A 23,351-nucleotide genomic window follows, 5' to 3' on the forward strand; every position below is an offset into this window, starting at 1 on the left:
TTTATTTCTCCTTTTTATCAGCAGAAGTTACATTCACATTGTTGGCAAATTAATGATGCTGACATATAAGACATTCTGTTTTAGACTATTCTCACTAGTGTAACAATCAGGTAATTTGATAGAAATATTTTAGATTTTCCCCTTGTGTATACCTGTTTATTTCCTGTCTGTTGTACTTCAAAATTGGTAAGCAGTTATGACTGCAAAGAAAATGTATTTTACTATTGTTTTATGGTGTCATGATCTGCAGAAATGATCCAGTGAGTGTAGCGGATGTTGCCATTGGATAATAATTTACACCAAGGCTGCATTTGCAGTGGCACTGATGACGGTCACCAGATTACATTGGCTTGCTACTTGGTAGTAATGTGTCCGATCTCTTTGATTAGTTTTTGGTGGGATCAAGGGGATTACATTAGGATCTACTCTGTAAGGAGGTTAGAATGTATTTCAACCTCCTTTGGTGGGATGGATGGCAGTGCTGGGAGCCAAGTGCTGCATTGTGGCTTTTGCTGTTAAAAAGGCGCTGAATACGTGTGAAGGAGCTATATATGTTACGAAAAGAATTTGGTAAGTATTATACACTCTTTCCTCTGTTACAGAAATAACCAGACAAGTTTTACGAATATGCAAGATGAAGAGAGAAATGTTCTATTACTTTATCAAGTTCATTTGTGTTGTGCAGAGTGTTTGTAATATTGCTCTTCCACTTCAAATAAATTCAGCAAAACAGACAAATGTCAGTTAACTGTCAATGACTGACTGTCATTCAGAAGATGTGTGAAAGACAAACAAATTTTAGAAAAAGATTCTCTGTAGACCTAAAGTACTGAAAATGGGAATACATATATCACATTTGCAAACCACCTCATAACAGAATCTCCACACCATTGTCATAAAAATACCAGTAAACAGTAATAATAATTTGTAGACAGCTAATTTTCACCAACCACAACCCAAAAAACAGCCACTACAGTAACTTTAAGCATCAAAATTAACGTATGCCAACTTTTCACTTGAAAACATAACGTTTTGATGCTTGAAATTTCTGATACAGATATTGCATGTGTTACAGATGACATACTGCATCAATTACAGGCATAAGGTTGAATGGCTAGTCAGCCACATAGCATGCATATTGTAATTTGAGGCAACAATCAAGTAATTATTAAATTTTTAAGTTGTTTGAAACTTGTCTTTTCCAATAAAACTGTGGATTCCAAGACATGCCCCTGTTGCTAAATTCCTTATCCTCAGGATGCAGAAAACTTCTACTTTCCTGTATTAAACTTAAAAATTTCTCATAATCCGTGTTTTACTTGTGTGATTGTCAGTCAGTTTGACTGAAGAAAACAAACAGATTTGAATTTCACCTACTGTCTCTCTGAATTTGTACATTCAAGCAGTTGGCTGCACTGAGACTGCTCACATACTGGCATAATGCTTTGAAAACATCAGTTGTTTTCAGCTGACGCCAGTAGTCTGAGGAACTCCCTGGCGAGGTGCCATTCTCGCTGCAGTCTTAGACTGAAATAAAATTCTCACAATACCAGCATCAAAGCATAGAATTGTTGTTAAAATCATTTGTTTACACATGATCAAAAATTGAGCAGTTTGATGAGAGGGACAAGTGAAAGTGAAAACCTGAAGTTACAAGTAAGTTGTTAATTGATGCACAGATTTATTTAAAGTTTGGAAAAATTCACAAGGACTTTGGCAAAAGAATGGTTGGAATCTTTAGAGTACAGCCTTACTCTACCAAACAACACAGTAAGTAGCACCAAGATTTATTGATGCATATTTCAGTCATTCATGAGTGAGGTTTTATTATTATTATACACGTAGTAGACCATTTGTGGATCATGTGAAGCTTCTACAGTTCTTCCTGCAGTTTTTCCATGAGACCTTCATTTTCTCACTCACGGCTTTCTTTCTTTCATCTGTCCACTTTGTACTGGTCTTTTTGGCTCTTGTCTCTGGCTGGACTTCCTATTTTGCTTCTGTAGAGGTTACAGTCTCCAGTGTCCTGAATGGTGAATTGAGCATCAGTAAGGTCTCTTCGTACTTGTTTGGCCATGTCATACCTATATGGTTTTCAGTGGCTGTGAGTATCTGGCATGTGAGTCTATACTCAGGGAGTTGTGTATGTGTCCATAGAATGTAAGGCATCTTTTTCTAATGTCCGGAGCAATATTTGAAATTTCCTCTGTAGTTTTGTTGGTTTTTAGTCTATATCCAGCTGCAGTTTTTCATGTTCCAAGGATTTTCCTAATGATCTTTAATTCTTCTTTTTGTAGATTTTGTAGTAGCATAATGTCGTTATTATTGTTTTGCAGTTTGACAAAATACTAATGGTTGTGTGACTGCACCGTCATGTAAGGTGCAATCAGTCCTCCCAAATTCATACCAACGGATCCCATGCCCAGATTCTGGAGAGGGGGGGGGGGCTGGAATTTTGTTATGCCTACTTTCAATTCGCCATTCATACTGACGTTTCGGCTGCTATTGCGGGCAGTTTTCTTCAGGGTGACTGTTTGTAGTTTCTGGTTACTGCTTTGTATATGTTGTTTGGAAATGGCTGAGAAGTCAGAGTTAAGAGGCTGTGAAGACAAGTGTGGCAGATCCACACAATTTAAACTAGCCCGTGTTTTAGCTAGGAAGCCTCTTACAACTAAGGAAAAAAAAATCAAGGGTGGTCTTCCACTATGAGCTGTGATGAAGGCCACAGGCTGTTGTTGTCTTCTTCAGCAGTTATAGCAGACAAATGGGCTGTTTGTGCTTTCAGAGCTTCCCCACTGCATACCATAAGCACCTGACAGCAGATAATGGAGAAGCACTGATATGCCTGAAGCACCAATATGCTGTGAGCAGAACTATATTATGATAACAGCTTAAAAAATTGCCTACAGTAATCATGTCAGAATGGCCAACATTTTCAAATAATGCATATAAACAAGTAGTCAAAGACCACAATTAGTCATTCGGATTAATCCTTTATAGCATGAATTTTTGGTCTTTGCTGTTGACAATTATCAATTTTTTTATGTCATTACAATAGGTTAGAAACTGCTATAGTTGAAAGAAAACCAGAAAAATGTATCTTTTTTGGTCCTTTACTTTTTTTCTTTTAAATGGGTTTTGAGAGTCCCATAAAGTCATAATGGTATAGTCATTGACAAACATTACTTCAAGAAACTGTTTTTGGTAAAAACAATTTGCTCTATCATTTACACATAAAAACACCTTACATTTGGAACACTTTGAATGAGTTTTTTTACTCTGTATCGTAGATAGCATAGTTTTCACTCTGCTCCAAGATTTGGATTTGAATTTCATGGAAAGTGAGATTCTCTTCTTTCATCTTTTGTTCTAGAAAGAGTTGAGAGATATTTCATATTATAGTGCTGTCTTAAATTTGAATGTCTTCAGCTTCTGGAGAATAAGTGTAAATATACTGTTGATCTTGACATGTGGCATGGTGTCATTTTTCATTTGTTTTGCCCATAAATTGTTGATTTCGAATTATTTGCAAATGTGGTTACTGTTATGCAAACACATGAAGCTAAAGACCTGATGGGACTCACAAGTACAGAATATTTTATACAAAAATTTTCCAAAATTCTTAAATATTTTGTGCTTCGAAACAGTTACTGGCATATAGACTTACCACAAAATTGCGGAAGGAATAACAGATCAGATTATCACAGCAAACACTCAAAATCAAGCACAGAATGGCCACCTTGCAACTATAAGCAACCAGGTAGTGTGAAGTACGTGTGCTCTAAGTTCTGCAGCATGTTAAAAGTATACCACACCAGGAATAAACAGTACACTGCAGTTCCGTTAGTCTTCTAAGGATGAGAATATTTTTTCCCTTTTTTTAAAAGTGTGATTCAGAAGTCCCACCAGATCATAAAGATTTAAAGCTGCCCGCAATAGTAGCTGAACCATTGGTAGTTTTATCACGTATGCTGCAGTGACACTGCAAAAGGTTACTCTTTTTTAGTGCTAATGTTTGGTACATTACGTAGTCCTTAAGATTATTTGTGTAATATTGCTCCATCATATTTGAGATGCATTTATTCCAACTTCAAAGAGCATGTCCAGCTGTGTAACAACCGTAAATCTTCTGGTACTGAAAGAGTCAGAGAACTCTTAACCTTAACAAGACAACAGATATTTCCACCATCATCAGAGATGTATCATGGTGACATCATTTTATCCGAAGTTGCTGTACAAGTGATGGAAAAAAATACAACACATTCTATACACGTTCCCCTTGTTATTGATGGGGATTTAGCTTGGACAAGCACAGAAAGTCAGTTTGGACTTCAGTTTAGTGAAGGGTTGACATCAGTTTTGGAAGAAGAACTAGATTCTTGTGCCCAGCTGTTAGAGCTGGAACCAGACAGTAAATGTGAGTTTTGTTTGCTTGCAGATACGCATTGTTGGTAGTTTTAGTTACTGTTGTGTTGGTGTTTTAGAAGTGTTGTAATCAGATAGCCTGTGTTAAATTTCTTTCCAGGGACACTGTTGACATCAATATTGTTGATGCAGGCCATTGACCGACATAAATACAGAGAGGCTACAATGGAAAAGTTACAGCTGCTGAGCAGAGTTGACCCATTACGTAGCGGATATTATAATGATCTAAGTAACCATTTTACTTTTAAATCTTATTACACACATAGATACTTCATAGAGCATGTCTAATATGTATTTCATTAATGACTACATACGTATGCATTTCAAGCCGACATTCCTAAATACCACTCATAATGCACAATCATTGATTGTGCATTTTGTCTGTTGCTCGCTTATTCACAAACCCAATTATTTTACCATGGGAGGTAATAATGGACCATTGAATAAAGTACTGTCCAATGCTAACTTCAAACCTAATAAAGTTCAGATTCCTTTCATGTCAACAGTCTGTTCTTTATGGAACTGGAATCTACGGATGTTAAATATCAGAGTTTTTCCAAGGATGTATGCTTGTCACCTTTTGACAAATGTCACTTCAGCCATACAGTGTCAGATTTGAGCAACTCACTACATTTTGTCATCCTCTGGAAAGTACAATATCACTCACTGCTATTCTGAAACCTGTGTCACACAACCTCTGTGAAGTAGTCAATGTGAATTTTACATCCATTATGTATTTGATGAGGTATCATACCAAATTATTGACAGAGAAGGAGGCATAGTCAAAAGTTTTAATTATTATGTATTAAAAAAAATATATTTCAACCATGAAGTTTGATGCTGGTACTTGGCTTTCTACATATTCTTCAGTGCGACATGACTTGGTGGAGACCTTGATTATGGAGTTTCCATTTTGGCTGTTCATGAAAAAGTTCCACCATCTGACTCATTCTGAAAATGCATGCCAAGCAATAATTTCTTCATCCTAGGAAGGTGGTGGTGGTAGTGGTGGTAGTAGTAGTAGTAGTAGTAGTAGTAGTAGTAGTAGTCACTGGTGCCTCGCCAGGAGAATGCAAAGAAGTACCGTGTGTGTTGTGACTAGAACAAAGTAGGTTGTCCCCTTGAAGCAAAACCATCTTGGACAGATTCCAGTGATGCTTTGTCTTGACAGCCAATTGTAACATCAACTAAAATATTTTAGATCACCTTGAACTATGACATCTGAGTCCTCACTTTTTTGTGTAGTGGTTGGGATGTATTTTTCCTTCTTTTCCTGCTGTTGTTTATTTTGTAAGATTTGTGATGGGTCCTGTACCAGCACTAGCAGGGAGTTTGTCCCAGGCAGATATAACAGGGTAATATTTTGCCAACCCCGATACACTGCCAGATGAAAGTAGTATTACCTTATCTTATCTTGTCTTCTCAGAGTCCGGATCCTTGTGTGCCACCTCCCTGTCAATCCAGCTGCGGTGAAGATCCCTGTAATGCTTCTGCAAGTTCTCTCTATTTTGCTGCTAAATAAATAGCCACACGTCTCACAAACAAGGGTATATTTTCCCAACATTTTCACTATTACTTTTCACAACACAACTAACAATTGCTACAGTATTACTGTTGTATTACAACTCTCTTGAGTACATTCAAACGTCCATTCATGTATACTGTAGGACATGAGAGAAAATCTAGAACAACAACAACTGCTCTTTAGTTGTTCATTACGCCCTTGTTGGTGCGTCATTTATTCCATGACACTTGGATTCAGACACTTGCTGCATCATGGCACAAACGACTCCCGAACAACTAGTGGTTGAAATACCATTTTTACTGGTCCCTTTCTTGCCAGCTCCACCACTGCTCCACATTCACTGCATACAAGAAAGGAAAATACACAGTTTACCTTTCCCACTACATTTATCCTTATTCAGTTTACTCACGAGCATCTCTTGTCAATGACTTTCCAACCAGCTTGCTCAGAATGTCGTGCATGATGTTGAAAACTGCTCATGAGTGATTTTCATTCTTTCCACTGTTGCCTCAATTATTCTCGTCCTTGAACACCAGGGCTTCAACTTATCGTGTGATTCATGATTATTCAGGAGACGCAGTCTGCTTCTTGTTTGACACCAATGGAAGTCTCTGTGCCATATGAGGGGGAGTTGACAGGTCCTTGGATTTTCCTGGTTAAAGTTGACGTAGATTAATCCTGATGTGGCATTAAACCTTGTTCTTTACATTATATGCAATAGTAATTGCATAGCAGTAACATCGTTTTTTATTTTGCTGTGCCAATTCGAAGTGAACATGGCACAAGAAAATGGAGAATTCACATTGAAAGATAATCATGCTGACAAAATTAATGATGTGTGTGGTACATTGGGTGGTAACTGCTTTTCCTACTCCATATCAAGAATTTGGTTGCTGCATTTAAAACAGGAAATTCAGCATTGAGAGATGGGTTGTCCTTCTAGGATGGTCCGAGTCAGTTTCAGAAACAGTGGATGCTGTTTGTTCCATGATCACGAATAATTGATAAAAAGATAGCAGAGACCCTGGGCATATATCAGAATATGTGCATCATCTTACTAATGAGATTTTGAGCATGAGAAGCTCTCAGTCAAGTGGGTTACCAAATGTCTTAATGCAGACCAAAAGCATGAATGTGTGGGTGCTTCACAGTTCATTTTGGTCTAATTTCACTGGGATCTGCAGGATTCTCCACGTTCAAAGAAGTTAAAAAATCAGTAGACATGTTTCTCGTATCTGTCTTTTGGGATAAAGAAGGTATCCTAGTTATTGACTACCTACCACATGATGAAACCATCACAGCAAAGTACTGTGTTGAATTTCTAGACAAACTGAAGCAATAGTTAGTATCCAAACACAAAGGAAAGCTGAGAAAAGGAAATTTGTGTCTGTGAGACAATTCCCCTCATCATAAAGTGGCTATTGGCAGATCTTAATCCTCAAACATCCACCCTATTGTGCTATCTTGTTTCCCTCTGACTATTACCTGTTCCCAAACCCCAGAAACATCTAAGGTAAGACAATTTCTGAAAATTGGGGACACCAGAAAGGCTCCAGATGAGTGATTTGCTGCACCATCGATTTCATACCATAAATGTGTTGAGCTCAAGGGGAGATAAGTTATGTTGAGTAAATAAAATTTTTCAAACCCATAACAGCATTTTTTCATTATAGTCAAGGACTTATCAGCAATCTCTCGTACAAAGATAGATTGTTGCAGCATTGTTCCCAGTCAAATGCAGAAAATGAATTGCTGCACCATTTTGTTTTCACTCCTCTATCCGTGTGCTACAAGACTGTGGTGCAAGGATTTCAATTTGTACCACGACTGTAGAGACATACCGACAAACAAATTACTTCTCAGAAAATGCACAACATGGTTAATTTATGAAATAGTATCAACACCAGTTCACATAGACTACACAAAAACGAACTTTGCCCATTGTAATTTCTCAAACCACCTCATTTGATTTTATCTTAAGTCTCCACTACACCTTAAGATTCCAATAGATATGAATTTATTGCCACTCAGCACTTTCTCTTAAAGGCTAGCACCAACCTGTAATATAAACAAATACTAAATGATTTATATTCATAATCCAAGATTGAAAGAGGTTTTTTTTGCTTTATTTTTCTGTAATCAAAACCAATTATATACTGTAAGTTAATATTGGTGCAATTTTTTCCATTGTTTTTAGGAAGCAGATACCTGATGGAGTACGCAGTTGATGCTAACCAGACTGCAGTAAAATCTGCACTGCCAAAAGAAATTAATTTGTCAAACAGCTCTCTTACTGCTCTTTACCATGTACATCATTTAAGCTTATTCAGAAATGTGGATTTAAGTTGCAATATGCTTAAGTTATCTTTGGCTAAGCTGCATTTACTGCAAAACTGCCAGGTGTGTAAACACTGTTATTGAAATATATATATAGTCACAATTATTTGTGATTGTCCTTCTAACATAAGTTTATGGAATTACAGGTACTTAAACTTGACAACAATTGTATTAATACATTAGCTGCCTTTCCTGAGCTACGGCAGCTAAAGGAACTCTCTCTGCAAAACAATGAAATAACTGGTTCAGAGGAATTAAAATATCTTAAGAAGTGCAGGAAGCTTAATAGTGTTGATTTATCAGGAAATCCTATAATGGAAAATGGTGATAACAATTTGCCAAAAATAGCAAAAGAAGCAGTGCCATCACTGCAGAAATTAAATGGCTTTCTTATATGATTTGATAATTTACTATAAAAAACCAAACTTATTTTTTATTATTTACATTGTCATTATAAAAAGTATATAAAAATAAATAAAATTGTTATGTACAGTCAGTCTGTCTGTGTGTAAAACAATTCTGTGCCTTAAAGCTTTTATATGTCATATCCCCAAGGATCATATGGATTAAAATGCATTTCAGGGTTTTCTTTCTCACTTGAATCATCTGAAAAGTCTGTTTCATCACTGTCCTGAGAATCGTAAAGTGGTACTGGAGCATGATCTGTAATACAAGAGAACTTTTGATTAAATCCAATGGGATTCACACATGCATTAAAAAGCTTGCCACAAACATTAAATTTTCATGATACCAATATACATAATATAATGCATAACCTATTATAGCCAAGTATTATCAAGTCGAAAACAGTTTATGAGACAAGCTTTCACTGATCATAATAGTGCAATAAAGCTGTGACGTGCTGTAGTTGTTGATGATGATAATTTATGTAAATCAATTGGTTCTATTAAGGAACGGTACTTCATTAGTACCAAAACTTTTTATGGCTGATGTAAAGTTATTAAAAATGTGTTATCTTTCTGGACCAAGTGTGAAAGTAAATATTTATTTATGGACTAAGTGTGAAAGTAAATATTTATGAAAATTTCTTCATAGCATTTATTCCTTGAACTGAGCTGCTGGTTTGGTAAAGATATACATAGCATGCTGCAAATTGCATTATGAATGAATGTATAGAATAGTCAGTTATTTGTACAGATTTTCTCATGTTCTTGAAGTCACACCATAAATAATTCATGTCACACACTTTTGTACTTGGAAAATCTTAGCTTGGCTTGATTGGTTACCCCAAAATATGATGATATAGAATGAAAGTAACAATGTACACTACCTCTTTTTTTCTAATTTTTACATCACCTATGTCACATTGCAAACAATGAATTGTTTGTGTATTTCAACTGTGTTGTGTGCTCCTCCCAACTGAGTTTATTTTATCAAGTTGTAATCCCAAGACTTTAACACTGTCAAGCTCTTCTACATGTTCTCATATATTATGCATTGTTAGATGGAAACTTATAGTGTGATTTTCAGATTTTAATGGGAGAAAACTGGTTCAAATGGCTCTGAGCACCATGCGACTTAACTTCTGAGGTCATCAGTCGCCTAGAACGTAGAACGAATTAAACCTAACCAACCTAAGGACATCACACACATCCAACCGAGGCAGGATTCGAACCTGTGACCGTAGCTGTCACTTGGCTCCAGACTGTAGCGCCTAAAACCGCACAGCCACTCCAGCCGGCAGGAGAAAACTGGATGGAGGCCATGTCCAATGACCTTTCATTACCAGCTATTTTTAAAACTAAATTTAATGTGCTACATTATCTTCAGACAAAATAAATTTGGCATCTGGTAATGTTACCACTGAATGCTGTGCAACCACAGGCTATGTGCCTGGCCTGGTGGTGAAACATCAATCACTAAGCATGCAGCAGTCACAAAATTCCATAACTATAGACAGACACACATAATAGTACTAAAATTATTCTACCTTTATAACTATTAGCTCCTTCCTCATGAAGAAAGAAGGATATTTTGAGAAGGTTAGAAAGTATGGGCAGATGACTGAGATTCCATGATGAGAGGGATCCATCTGTTTGTACACAACATGTGCACTCATCTCGTTCTGGGGTCTGAATGACCTGCCCCTCCTTTCCAGCCATCCCCAACCTATCCATCGTCCTTTCCTAAGAAAGGAACTAATGGTTCTAAAAGTTAGGATAAATCAAACTATAGAAAATCCAGGATGGAATGTAAAAATATTGTGCAAAGGAAAGCTGCTACTCTCCACAGAGTGGAAATGCTGAGGCGCAGGTAGCTTTTTGTTGTGCCTGTCACAAATAATAAAATTACTGGCCGAAAGCTATATTTGTGACAGTCCTTTTGTTGTGCCTATCTGCGACTCAGCATCTCCACTATATGGTGAGTAGCAACTTTCCTTTTTCAAAATAGTGTTAAAAGTTAGGATATCTTTTTATACTTGGTATCCCAGGCAGATGCAGGCAGGCGAGATGACATGCTGTTTATGACTGAGAGTCAGAGTGATCCACGACTTCCCATTAGCAGCGTGAGTGTCATAAACATTGGGCAGTGTCTGTGGAATTTCAATTTTCCTGGTTCAGCCACACTGAGTCCAGAACCAGTTGCTTGACAGCTTCAGCCAGTGTTCTTGTTTAGACAGCTTACACTCGCTGGCTTTTGTGTGTGAAATCTTAGAGCTGTTATGCTCTCTTAGTTGTGTTTGTCCCTGGCTGCACTTTTGATTCTCTCCTTGTGGATTAGGTTGACAAACTGTGTTTGTTCACAGTGTTTGCTCATGTAATGGTATTCCACACACATTTTCGAGCATCTTCCTATGTGACACATAACAGCTGGTTTTTATTGTGGCCATAATGGACCCAGCAAGTTTGGAGTGTTGGAGGCAACAAATGCAGCTGCAGGAGGAGCAATAGCAGCGGCAGCAATGCAACTGCATGTGTCACAGCCTTTGCTGTTGTCACCAGCTCCTTTTTCAAGTTTTGATGAAACCAGAAAGGGAGGAAAATTATTTACACATTTGAAGCTCTATTTTATAAATTTGAAGCTCTACTGCCAGGTAAAGTGTGTCACCAAACCTGTTGCCGTCTTTTTGCATTAGTTTGTATGTGGTAGCGCAGAAATTGTGGCTCTTTATGGAGCCTGAAAAAGCTGAATTTACACAACTGTGGCAATTACTAATGCACTTATATGGACACCAGATGCACATGGTTGCTGGCCATTTGCAGTTTAATCAATATTAGAAGTGTCCTGGGCAGTTGTATGCAGTGTGGATGACAGACTTTAGCATTTGGATGTCATTTTGAGTGTAAACATTGTAGTAATTCCTTATTCATGATATACTGGAGCAGCTGGCACCAGTCAAGGCCGTACAGACCAAAAATTTAGCAGATTCAGATGCAATGTTAGACAATGAGGCACAAATTGAAGAGGAAACTGTTTTCAGATGAGACTGACAGGTGACAAAAACATCAGTCATACCAGCGAGATGGGTCCCCAGTGGAAGATACTGAGGCTGTAGCAATTGCACTGTCAAGTCAGTTGGACAGGTATAGTACTGGGGTGGGTGCTCCACCAAACTGATCTTGGTCTCTGCTGTGCAAGTCTTCTGCTGACTTCACAGCAGGCATGGAGTGCTGGCCTCATCCCACGGGCGAAAAAGTCTTGCTTAGATTGTTGGTCATTACCCGAGAGGAGACAATGCTCCTATAAACTGCAACTTGTCACACCTACCGTATGCCAGGCCACTTTGTAGCTGTGAATGGAAAATGTCAGCAATCTGCGCCACAGGACAATGTCCCTGTATTTGCACTGAGTCCACAAACAAATTAGCAGACCTACAGCCGTGCTGTATTATGGTTGACTTGAAGATAGCTGGGTTTTGCACAAAGATCAAATGGGCCTTCGCCTATCTAATCAATTTGGATACTTATCACGAAGAGGGAAGGGAGCTGCTCCATGTTTTAACACTGTCAGAACCAAATAATACTGTACATTGGGCAGTGACTTCCTTTCTGGGGTGACTGCTAGTTGCTAGTTGCAGCCAAATACAAAGTGTGCAACACCATATCCCATTTTTAGTTCTGAATTCTCAGTTGGCAGAAAATATTTTTGGACTCGATGCTTTCAGTACTTTTGGATTTGAAGCAGTTGACCAAGTTAATCTGGTCTCAGATAAATTACAGGCATTGCTGCAGTCATTCGATCAATTTTTTGGAAAGTATCTGGGTGGAGCCGTCAATTTTGAGCCCTGCATTAAATGGAAACTGTTGGGAGTTCCTAATTTCTGTCAAGCCATCCCTATCCCCTTTGCTACACGAGATAAAATGAAGTGGAACTCAAGAGGTGTCAGAATCTCAGGGCAGTGTTATCAGTTTTAGCAAGCCTTTGATGGTCGTAGTACAGAAAGCCAATGGCGAAACACTTTTTGACAATTTCAAGTGCACGATCAATGCACAAAGTGAAATAGATGTTCATCCTATACCATTTCCTGAAGAATTGTTGGTGAAGTTAGCCAGTAGTCAGTATTTTTCCAATATTTACCTCCATGATGCATACCTGCAGTTGCCATGGGGATTTTAGTATTAAATACTCACTCTGGGACGTACAGGTTTAACTGGTTGCTGTTCGGGTATCTTCAGCTTCAGGAATATTCCAGCATTTTCTTGGGCAACTTATCAAAGACGTTTGCAAAATTTGTAGGAAATTTTTCAATAGCTGTTAGCCAATGGGCTGCCTTGCAAGCTTGAGAAATGTAGATATTTTGCCCCAAAGAGTGCAGTACTTACGATAATATAGTACCAACAGCAAACCACGTTGCAGCAATCGACAAACTGCCCGTTACTAAGAATATCAAGAGAGCCGCAGTCATTTTTAGCGAGGGTAAGTTACTATGCAAAGTTCATTCCATATGCTGCTCACTCATTTGTTGAATAAGCTTTATGGGAAAGGGGTGAAGTCTGTGTGGTCAGAGTCATGTCAGTCGGCATTCCATAAATTGAAGCAACATCTCCGCCCAGATCATGTTTGTCCACATTTACTCCTGATAAGGCTCTGACTCTGGCTGCTGATGCATCACAATATGGCACTGGTGTTGTACTCTCTCACAGAAAACCTGATGGCTTGGAGCAATCTCTACTATAGAGAAATTATTCCCAAATTGAGAAGGTGTCACTTACGATCTTATATGGTGTTAAAAAGTTTGCCGTGTTCTTGTACAGCACTAAATTCCACCCCTTACAGACTATAAGTGGCTAGTCTCCCTGCTGGGTCCCCAGACAGAACAGCACAGCATTGTGTTGTGTTTCCGAGTAATTAGTCTCACGAGATTCACTACCAACCCACCTCCCAGCATGCAAATACGGACGCTTAGTCACAGTTATTGGTTGGCTCTGAAGTCAACTTTGACAAGCAGGATGCAATCTGTTTTCACTAGACCACAACCTTAGGGTGCTCTTAACGAATTTCCATTGACAGTGCAGGAAGCTGCGGCAGCTACACGTGAGGATCCGTGAGTCATTACAGCAGTCCAGCATGGATGGCCGGACCAATTTCCTGCAGATCAGACCCAGCATGGTGCCCTACTGCTTGTTACAGAAGATCACGATTGCCGTATTAACAATGTTATGAAGAGGATAGGTTGTTACTTACCGTAAAGATGACACATTGAATAGCAGAACATGTACAATGAAAAGATACCTTAATACCTTATGCATATATGACTGCTATCTCTGGCCAGAATGCAACTGTTGTGTGGGGAGGAGAGGGGGGGCAGGAGTCAGCTGTGGTATGGCGTACAGGAAATAGATGGTGGCAGGACTAGTTTCCAACCCCTCTGTCCTTCATCTCCTCCCAATACATGTCCTCTCACCCTCAATATTCACTGCTCTCTGCCAATGCACCTACCAGTTTTGTCCTGCTGCCATCTAGTCCCTGCACACTCCACCTACCAGTGCAGACTCATCTCCCCCACCTTCTGCCATCTTTATGGTGAGTAGCAACCTACCTTTTTCATAATATTGTTTATACTCCAACCTGGACTTTCATTGTTAGAATTACCACAGCATTATCCCACTATCATTGCAACAATACATTCTGCTGCTGTAACATGCATCTTATTGGTCACTGGTCACTGAAACGTCTATTGGCCAACAATTAATTCTGCCATAGAGCATGCAGTGTTAGCCTGTTCAATGTGCATTCACAACCAGGCTGCCCCACCACAAAAATTTTCTGATGTTGGTGGTACACATCTTTTCTGATTCCCTCTTGTGCTGCTAGGTTGTTCTCCACAGTGTTACATTCTACAATTCATGCCTTAGCTGCCATTTTCACTATTAAATATATGCTGCACACTCTTGTGTCAGACAGTGGTTGCCAGTTTGTGTCGGAGTAACTTGCAGTGTTCTTACCAAGCAACTCCAATCAATGGATGCAGTGCGATTGAGGCGGTGCACAGTTGTCAGCCTTGTGATCTCTTTGACCTATTGTGTGCGGTGCCACATGCTCGTGGTCCAAGAGCTGTGCCACAGGTATCAGCAAGGTTTAGGCTAATTGTAAGACATTCTGGTGGGAAATAAGGAGTGGAAAGGGGAAGATCCGATGGCATTGGTGTTCCACTCTCCATCTTCCTAGCAGCAGGCAGTCCCCTCATCCATTACCATTGGGTGAAGCTTCAGCCCTTCACCATTTCCAGCATGGGCCTTGACATTCTGCCACAGTGTGCCCAAAGGCAATCCAGGGCAGCGATCCCCGTTGCATCTTATCCCTTGACTGAGTAACTGTCACAGACCTGAGCATTTTCGGCCCTATGTGTCTCATAAAAGTCGGGAGGGATGTGGTATCCCTCCCAGACCCAGGCATGTCAGATGAGGAACTGTTTGTGGTCGAGAGACAGAGTGATCCGTGACTCCACTGAGAGCAGCATGCGTATGAGTGTCAGTACCTCTGCTACAGCCATTGTGAATCTGTAGTTAGTCTTTTGCTAGCTCCAGTCTGTGTTCTTGTTTACTTGACTTTCACTCACTAGTTTTTCATGTGTGAATCCTTTGAGTTATTGCACTTTCTTACTTCCATGTTTGTACATGACCACACTTTCAGGGTCACTCCTTGTGGGTTAGGTTGACACTCGGCATTTGTTCAGGGCACCACGTGCTGTGGTACCCTGCAATCATTTTTGAGCATTTACAAAAAACCTCTGTCACATTACAAGAGACATAAAATTGCACTTGTGTGTGTGTGTGTGTATTAGCAGTGCCACAATTTTGCCTCCTGAAAGTTGGATAGATATCACGTGAACCATTTCATAGGATTTCCTATGAAACTGCAATATTCTAATTTACTTGAAAGGGTACAGTGATTTATGCAGTGAAACACCTTTGTTATACCACAGAATATAATATTAGTGTGTAACTTATTGTGTAATGAATTACGTACATTTTCACTGTATATGTACACTATGTGATTAAATGGATCCCGACACCCCCGAGAACATACATTTTTCATATTAGGTGCATTGTGCTGCCACCTACTGCCAGGTAGTCCATATCAGCGATCTCAGAGTGTGACGCTCCGTGGAACTCATGGACTTTGAACATGGTCAGGTGGTTGGGTGTCACTTGTGTCATATGTCTGTACGCAAGATTTCCACACTCCTAAACATCCCTAGATCCACTGTTTCCGATGTGATAGTGAAGTGGAAATGTGAAGGGACACATACAGCACAAAAGCATACAGGTCGACCTCATCTGTTGACTGACAGAGACCGCCGACAGTTGAAGAGGGTTGTAATGTGCAATAGGCAGACATCCATCCAGACCATCACACAGGAATTCCAAACTGCAGCAGGATCCACTGCAAGTACTATGACAGTTAGGCGGGAAGTGAGAAAACTTTGATTTCATGGTTGAGCAGCTGCTTATAAGGCACACATCACGCCGATAAATGCAAAACACCACCTCACATGGTGTAAGGAGCATAAACATTGGATGATTGAACAGTGGAAAAACGTTGTGTGGAGAGACAAATCACGGTACACAACAATGTCGCGATCCGATGGTGGGGTGTGGGTATGGTGAATGCCCGATGAACGTCATGTGCCAGAGTGTGTAGTGCCAACAGTAAAATTCGGAGGCGGTGGTGGTCATGTTTTTCATTGAGAGGGCTTGCACCCCTCGTTGTTTTGCTTGACACGATCACAGCACAGGCCTACACTGAAGTTTTTTATGCACCTTCTTGCTTCCCACTGTTGAAGAGCAATTCAGGGATGGTGATTGCATCTTTCAACATGTTCGAGCATCTGTTCATAATACACGGCCTGTGGCAGTGTGGTTACATGACAATAATATCCCTGTAATGGCCTGGCCTGCGCAGAGTTCTGACCTGAATCCTATAGAACATCTTTGCGATGTTTTGGAATGTTGACTTCGTGCCAGGCCTCACCGACCGACACCGATACCTCTCCTCAGAGCAGCACTCTGTGAACAACGAGGTGCCATTGCCCAAAAAACCTTCCAGTACCTGACTGAACGTATGTCTGTGAGAGTGGAAGCTGTCATCAAGGCTAAGGGTGGGCCAACACCATATTGAATTCCAGCATTACCAATTGAGGGTGCCATGAACTTTCAAGTCATTTTCAGCCAGGTGTCTGGATATGTTTGATCACATACCAGATCAATACCAGAACTACCCATTAATCCAAACTGTGACTGGACAACATATTGTTTGCAGTTGGGTGGTTAACAAGTGTGTTGCCACTGTAGTGGAAAGCAAGTATGATATTTATTATAACAGTTAATGAAAGAACTATATTAATTAGCTGAGGTTTACACTAATGGATTGTACAAATGGAGGATGTGCTGGAAGGACAGTTCCCAGTTACTCAATACATAAGAGAGTGAATTGGGGGGGACGATCCATATGGCACAGATGTTGATATAGTCAAGTCTGAGGTTAGCTGTAGTTTGAAGGTGGCACTTTGTGCTAGTATATAGCTGGCTAGTTGCCATATCAACATGGAAAGTAATTACAACACAGCTCCTATATGACGTGGCTACTTTCACATGTGACCCTATCTTTTTATAACGTAAGTGGTGTCTGTGACTAGAATTCAGCAGGAGATGGTGGATATACAGAAGTATGGGATGGGAATGGACGTGTGAGATGCAGAATTTTGTGCAGAGGCTCCATAGTATGGACTAGGATGTCACACAGATTAAGTGGGTAACATTATATCACTTTTGGTGTACAGGTAACAGGTAGTAAAAAAATTAAAAACTCAACCAAATTGTTCACTAGTGATTCAAAGCCTAGGGATAGAGAGAGTGCTAGTCGATGGCAGTTTCACAGCATCTGGCAAGGCTACAGGAGAGGGAGTTCTTGTTGTGGAATGGATGCCAGATGTGAAAATGAAGGTACTGTGGGTTATTGGCGCATCTGATATAGGAGGAGGTTTTTAGTGAGCCATCAGGCAACAAGAAATCAAGATTCAGGAAGATAGCACAATGAGCTGATAAGAATGAGCTGTAGTGAAATGTGAGTAGATGTAGAGGTTCTGGAGGAATTAATGATGTTGTGGACAAAATTCGTAGTAACCTCAGTCTATCTGCAGCTGATGCAGTTACGTATAATGAAGTACTGCCTAAAAGAAGCTGCACGAATACTATGTCAGATCTTGATAAAATTTCAAAGTCATGCAAAGTTTGGCAATTTGTTTTAAATGTTCAGAAATGTAAAATTTTGCACTTCACAAAGTTAAAAAAACCATACGAGGGTTGTCTTAAAAGTTCTCAGAATCACCACGAGAGGTCAGCACCGGTGCGAGTTGTTCACATGATATTCACTGGAATGGTGCCTGTAAACACGTGCCATGTCAGTGCTCTTGGAAGAGAGCTGGGGCGGTGACGTGGCTTTGTTGTTCTTGCATAGTGATTTGTGAAGATGGAAAAAATCAAGAGATTCGAGTAGTGATGAAGTACTTCAGAAAGAAAGGTATGAAAGCAAAGGACATTCATGCCGATTTCCAGAATACACTGGGGGACTCTGCTCCTTCATATTCCATTGTTGCCAAATGGACAAATGAATTTAAATTTGGTCGGGGGAGGTTAGATGATGATCCGAACAGTGGTCAGCCTAGATGTGCCACTAATCCAGAAATCATTGCAAAAGTGCACACAATGGTCATGGAGGATCACTGACTGAAAGTGTGTGAAATTGCACACACTTGCCAGCTGTCATCTGAAAGGGTATATCACATTTTAAGTGAAGAATTAGATATGGAAAAATTATTTGCAAGATAGGTGCCGCGACTCTTGATGCTGGATCAAAAACGTGCTGTCGCCATGGCAAAATTACACGAACTAAGTATGAATTGTTACCACATCCGTCTTATTCACCTGACATGAATGTCAGACTTCCATCTCATCCCAAAACTGAAAACTTTTCTTGGAGGACGAAGATTGATTTCAAACGACGTTGACAACTATTTTGCAGGCCTGAAGGAAACTCATTTTCGAGGTGGGATCAAGGCACTGGAACATCATTAGACCAAGTGCATTAATCTACAAGGAGACTACATTGAAAAATAAAAATAAAAAAACTTTCAGTGATGTAATTACTTTTTTCTGTTCCGTTCTGAGAACTTTTCAAACCACCCTCAAATAAGTCACAGTTGGAATCGATCAACTCATACAAATACCCGAGTGTAACACTTTGTACAGATGTGAAATGTAATAATCACATAGGCTCAGTCGTAGTTAACACAAGTGGCAGAGTTTAGTTGACTAGTACAATATTAGGGAAATGCTATCAGTCTACAAAGGAGTTTTTTACATATAACTTGTGCAACCAATCCTTGAATACTGCTCAAGTGTATGGGGCTTGTACCAAATAGGATTAACTAGGGATACTGAACATATATGGAGAAGGTCAGCATGAATGGTCACTGAACTGAACAGTACTTGAAGATAGCTGTAAACTGTCCTGAGAATGCCTACTTACAAACTTTCAAAAATTGGATTCTTCCCACACTCCATATGTGACTGGAATGGGAGAAGCTCTAGTAACTGGTACAATGGGATGTACTCACTGCCATGCACCTGAACTGTGGCACTGCAATGTTAGAAAATTAAGTTTGTAATATCTCTGTTGGTTCCAAGTCATCCATGTTTGAAATTAGTACCATTATTAATTTTTGATCAGGAGGAGGAAAACAATCGCTAAAATTCATTACCAACTTATTTCTATTTGGTACTGTAAATTTCAATAGGAAATAACTGATGCCCATTGTCAAGAAATGCCACATACAGCAACTGACGGAACTGTCCATCAACTGAGTAACCTCTAATCTATTTCATGAAACTGTGCACCAAGCAGTTAATTTTGTTTTTTGTAACAAATGTTAATTTAATATTGTGAAGAACAAGGAAATATTTTGCACGTAGCACTGTGATGCTCAACAAAACTTTTGATTTTTGCTACAAACTTAAGAATAAGTAATAATCAATGAAATAGAAAACACACACAACTTAATAAAAATTGATAACATAAAACAGAAGAATCGCAGAAGTGTGATTTTGTGACTTCCCTACATCTGTCTACATAGAGGACATAGTATGAACCCAACACCTACTGTGGAATGTTATGAAAACAGTGCTGGGTGATTCTAGTAATAGAGGAACCTTGCTGTGAAAAATTTGTTTACTATGAGACTACCATCAAAATATTGTGAATTGTAAGAAGAAACTGTTGCAGTCCTTGAGGGGGAAGGTTTGGCATCTCCATCATACAGTGCATCCATCAACACAGTACATCTTGCACAAAGTGAAATTCACTTGCTAATAAAACTATAATAGTTCATGAGGTGTAATAAAGAGGTTAAATAAAACAGGCAGAACAATTCTGTGGCATTGAAGTTTTTTATGGATCTTTTTTAGTGAAATGTAAAGGCATGTGCTAATATACTAGAGATTCATATGAAATGTAGTACCTTATTAACTTTGTTAATAAACTATTGTTAGTACAACTACAACACACAGAAAGAACAGGCCTGATGAATGTAAACTTAGATGATGTACAGAACAGTGTACCATCAACACATGATTAACATTGCAGCAAGATGATGAAAATACATAAAGTACAAGCCACGCTCCTTCTCTTGTGTAACTGGAAAGGCGAGTGACGGCCTATTCCCACCTTTTAAAAATTTTTTCCTATTGGAATGTCTATTATTGTTGTACACTTTATATGTGTCTTTACTTTTTGGGCAGCATTTGCAAATGTATTTAAACTAAGAACTACTTGTAAACATTCACACCACCTGTTAGGGATTTAAGTTGGTTCTAGAGACGACTTTGAAGGCTGATGTAGGGTCCAGCTACAACTGTTCCATTTATAATTCTTGTCCAAATCATTTTCAGTGAAGCCTCAATTTCTACCTCAGTTGATTGAAGATTCTTGTCTACTGTTACAAATATACCCCTCCATTCCCACGGGGTGGTCTAAAGAGATCACTACCATTAATTTATGGTTCTAGCCACCTAAGTGTTATAAGGGACCCACAGTTTTTCAATAGTGGTTCAAACTTTAGCACAACTTTTTTTCCTTAATGTTTCTGCATTTGGTCTCTAATATCATGACATTCTCGTTTACAGCATTTCTTGAGTATTTTGGAGCTCTCTGCTGTAGAGGGTCACACTGATAACTGTCTTTGCTGTATAATGGACCCCTATCTACTCAAACTACAGGTTGTTATGCAACTGTTGTTCGATTTTCCTCGTGGTTGTTCGCCTTTTCCCAGTTGTTGAAAGGAACCAGACGACATCAGAATCCAGACAAGAGGCATTGTTTGCTCAAATTTGCCCAAGAATCTGCATCTGACTGCACTATGTACCCTCATTTGCTGCTGGGTTTGCCTCTTCAACAATTTTAATAATTTAAATACACATCTTCTACCCTTTCAAACACACAAGAGATAGGTAACACACAATAACCATTACACAGAACACCTTGGAACACTACAGTCCTGATCATGTTGTTTCACTACATGGGTACTTGTTTTAACTCATCATTTTTGTTCACACTGACTACCAGTTACAATAATTTTCCTTGTTGTTGTTACCGGCCCCCTGGTACCTTTTCTGCCATTTCTTTCCACTACCTAAGATTAACTTGGTAATTTCCTTTTTTTTTCTTCCCCTTTTTAACTGTTTCAGCGCTCTGTTCTATTCTGTAACTTCCTTCTTTCCCTTTGGCCACTGGTCACTTTGTGTCATGCTTTATGATTAATCTCACTACGGGACCTTACACACTAGCTCCTTCAATTTTCTTCACACTTATGAAATAAGTGATATTGAAGAACTTCTATTACATTTTACACTGAATACACTTTGCTGTTACACCCTGTCCTTGCTTGTATTTGGATGTCAAGTGGTCTTTAGGACCCCACTTGACCATATCTGATTTTGATGAAATTTTGTGTGGACCCAGTCACATTGTTTAAATATCTAAGGGTACTGAAATAGGACATACACTTGAAATCAGTAATAAGGAAAGTGAGTGGTAGGCTATGATTTTGTTAGGATGGTTCTGCAAAAGTATAGTGCATCTGTAAATAAGAGGCAAATGATAATGGTTCTACAGCACTGCTCCAGTATTTCATGTCTTCATCAAGGCGGTATAAAAAAACATGCCAAATACATTTGGAGGCACACTGAAATGTTAATAAAATCATTACCAAAGTGGCACAGGAGACAGACATTGTGATGCAGTAGCTAAATTATACAAAATATTTATTAAGCAATATAAATATTGTGTAAAGTAGGTAACTGCACACACTGCCAGGGCTTGCTCAAGGATCTTTCCTACACATATACACAGTACTTAATTGGTAAAAATGAGGTTAAAACACTGTGACCTTCCAGGGAGGTGTTTTTGAAATTTATTAGACTTCTTAAAGCAATATTTTAATGCTTTCCTGTGCATTTTAAAAGTGGGAGTACAACATTTATACTGCTTATTAATAGTCCTATAGTAGCACGTCTCAAAATCTGCGGTTTTGATTTTTTTTCGTCAGAGATACTGATATGTACCATCACAAATTGAGCACTGCATATACATGTCCTCAATAGCTACCTGACATCAACTAATAGATGAAGACCTCCTACATGCTTCCTTATGCATGTTAGTCTTCATACACATATATCCAATCCTGCATGGATTTTTAATGTCATTTATTCATGTTGATCTTCCATGTTTCCTGGAATCCAGTGAAGATTTATGCTCCATCTGCATTCCTTTTGCTTGGCTACATGTTCCACCCACCTTCACTTCACTTTCATTACAGTCTTAATGAGGTCTTCTACTACAGCACTTTACATACTCCATCTGTTCGTTTGCCTTTATCTCTTAGTAATTCCCAAGATGCGTATTTACATTTATCTCTGAGCAATCTCTAGGTTTTGAACTATTTTGGCATCAAAATGCCATCCTGCATTAAACGATATTAACTTTGATCTACACAAAAATTTTACATTGTTGTACCAGAAGTCACATAGTACATCACCTTGTGCTGTTAATTCAAAATCCATGTTTCATCTGTAAAGAGCCTCTTGGGAAAAAAAAGTGGAGCGAAAGGGAAGAGAAAATATATTTTAATTTAAAGTACTATTTGGCAATACACTTACCTTCAGTACTACATACTGGTTCATGAGTCTGCAGCACTTTACAACAGGAACTGTCGCCTTCTGTTCTGTGAATCTGTGTGTCTGAAAAACACAACCCCTTTGTTAAAATTTGCTTGTCCTGCAAATCTTGTTTTGATTAACATAAATTATCAAATTAGCAAAGAAATAAGACTTACAACCGAACAGAAGAATTAACTTTGATAAATAAGGACCATTGGCCTTTAAAATTTGTTTGGATGGATTTCATTGGTTATAGAGATTTATGTTCCTTATATCAATAGACCCCCCCCATGAACCACGGACCTTGCCATTGGTGGGCCAGCTTGCGTGCCTCAGCGACACAGATAGCCGTACCGTAGGTGCAACCACAATGGAGGGATATCTGTTGA

The 23,351-nt window shown here is 39.1% G+C and overlaps 2 protein-coding genes across 3 annotated transcripts in view; one reads left to right on the plus strand and one right to left on the minus strand.

Annotated features, from left to right (window-relative positions):
• Window positions 1–8,783, plus strand: part of LOC124776895 (geranylgeranyl transferase type-2 subunit alpha) — an 86,331-nt gene extending 77,548 nt beyond the window's left edge. For both annotated transcript variants that reach the window (XM_047252082.1, XM_047252083.1), the window contains 4 exons: window positions 4,177–4,417; window positions 4,526–4,654; window positions 8,148–8,350; window positions 8,434–8,783. In XM_047252082.1, the coding sequence (XP_047108038.1) occupies window positions 4,177–4,417; window positions 4,526–4,654; window positions 8,148–8,350; window positions 8,434–8,685 (825 nt within the window). In that variant the 3' untranslated portion in view covers window positions 8,686–8,783. The remainder of the gene's footprint in view (window positions 1–4,176; window positions 4,418–4,525; window positions 4,655–8,147; window positions 8,351–8,433) is intronic.
• LOC124776894 (putative ATP-dependent RNA helicase TDRD12) overlaps window positions 8,691–23,351 on the minus strand; it is a 451,178-nt gene continuing 436,517 nt past the window's right edge. The window contains exons 28-29 of the mRNA XM_047252081.1: window positions 22,963–23,043; window positions 8,691–8,950 (exon numbers count right to left, since the gene is read on the minus strand). Coding sequence (XP_047108037.1) covers window positions 8,823–8,950; window positions 22,963–23,043 — 209 coding nt within the window. The 3' untranslated portion in view covers window positions 8,691–8,822. The remainder of the gene's footprint in view (window positions 8,951–22,962; window positions 23,044–23,351) is intronic.

This window comes from Schistocerca piceifrons, chromosome 2 (genome assembly GCF_021461385.2).
Source record: "Schistocerca piceifrons isolate TAMUIC-IGC-003096 chromosome 2, iqSchPice1.1, whole genome shotgun sequence".
NCBI lineage: Eukaryota > Metazoa > Arthropoda > Insecta > Orthoptera > Acrididae > Schistocerca > Schistocerca piceifrons.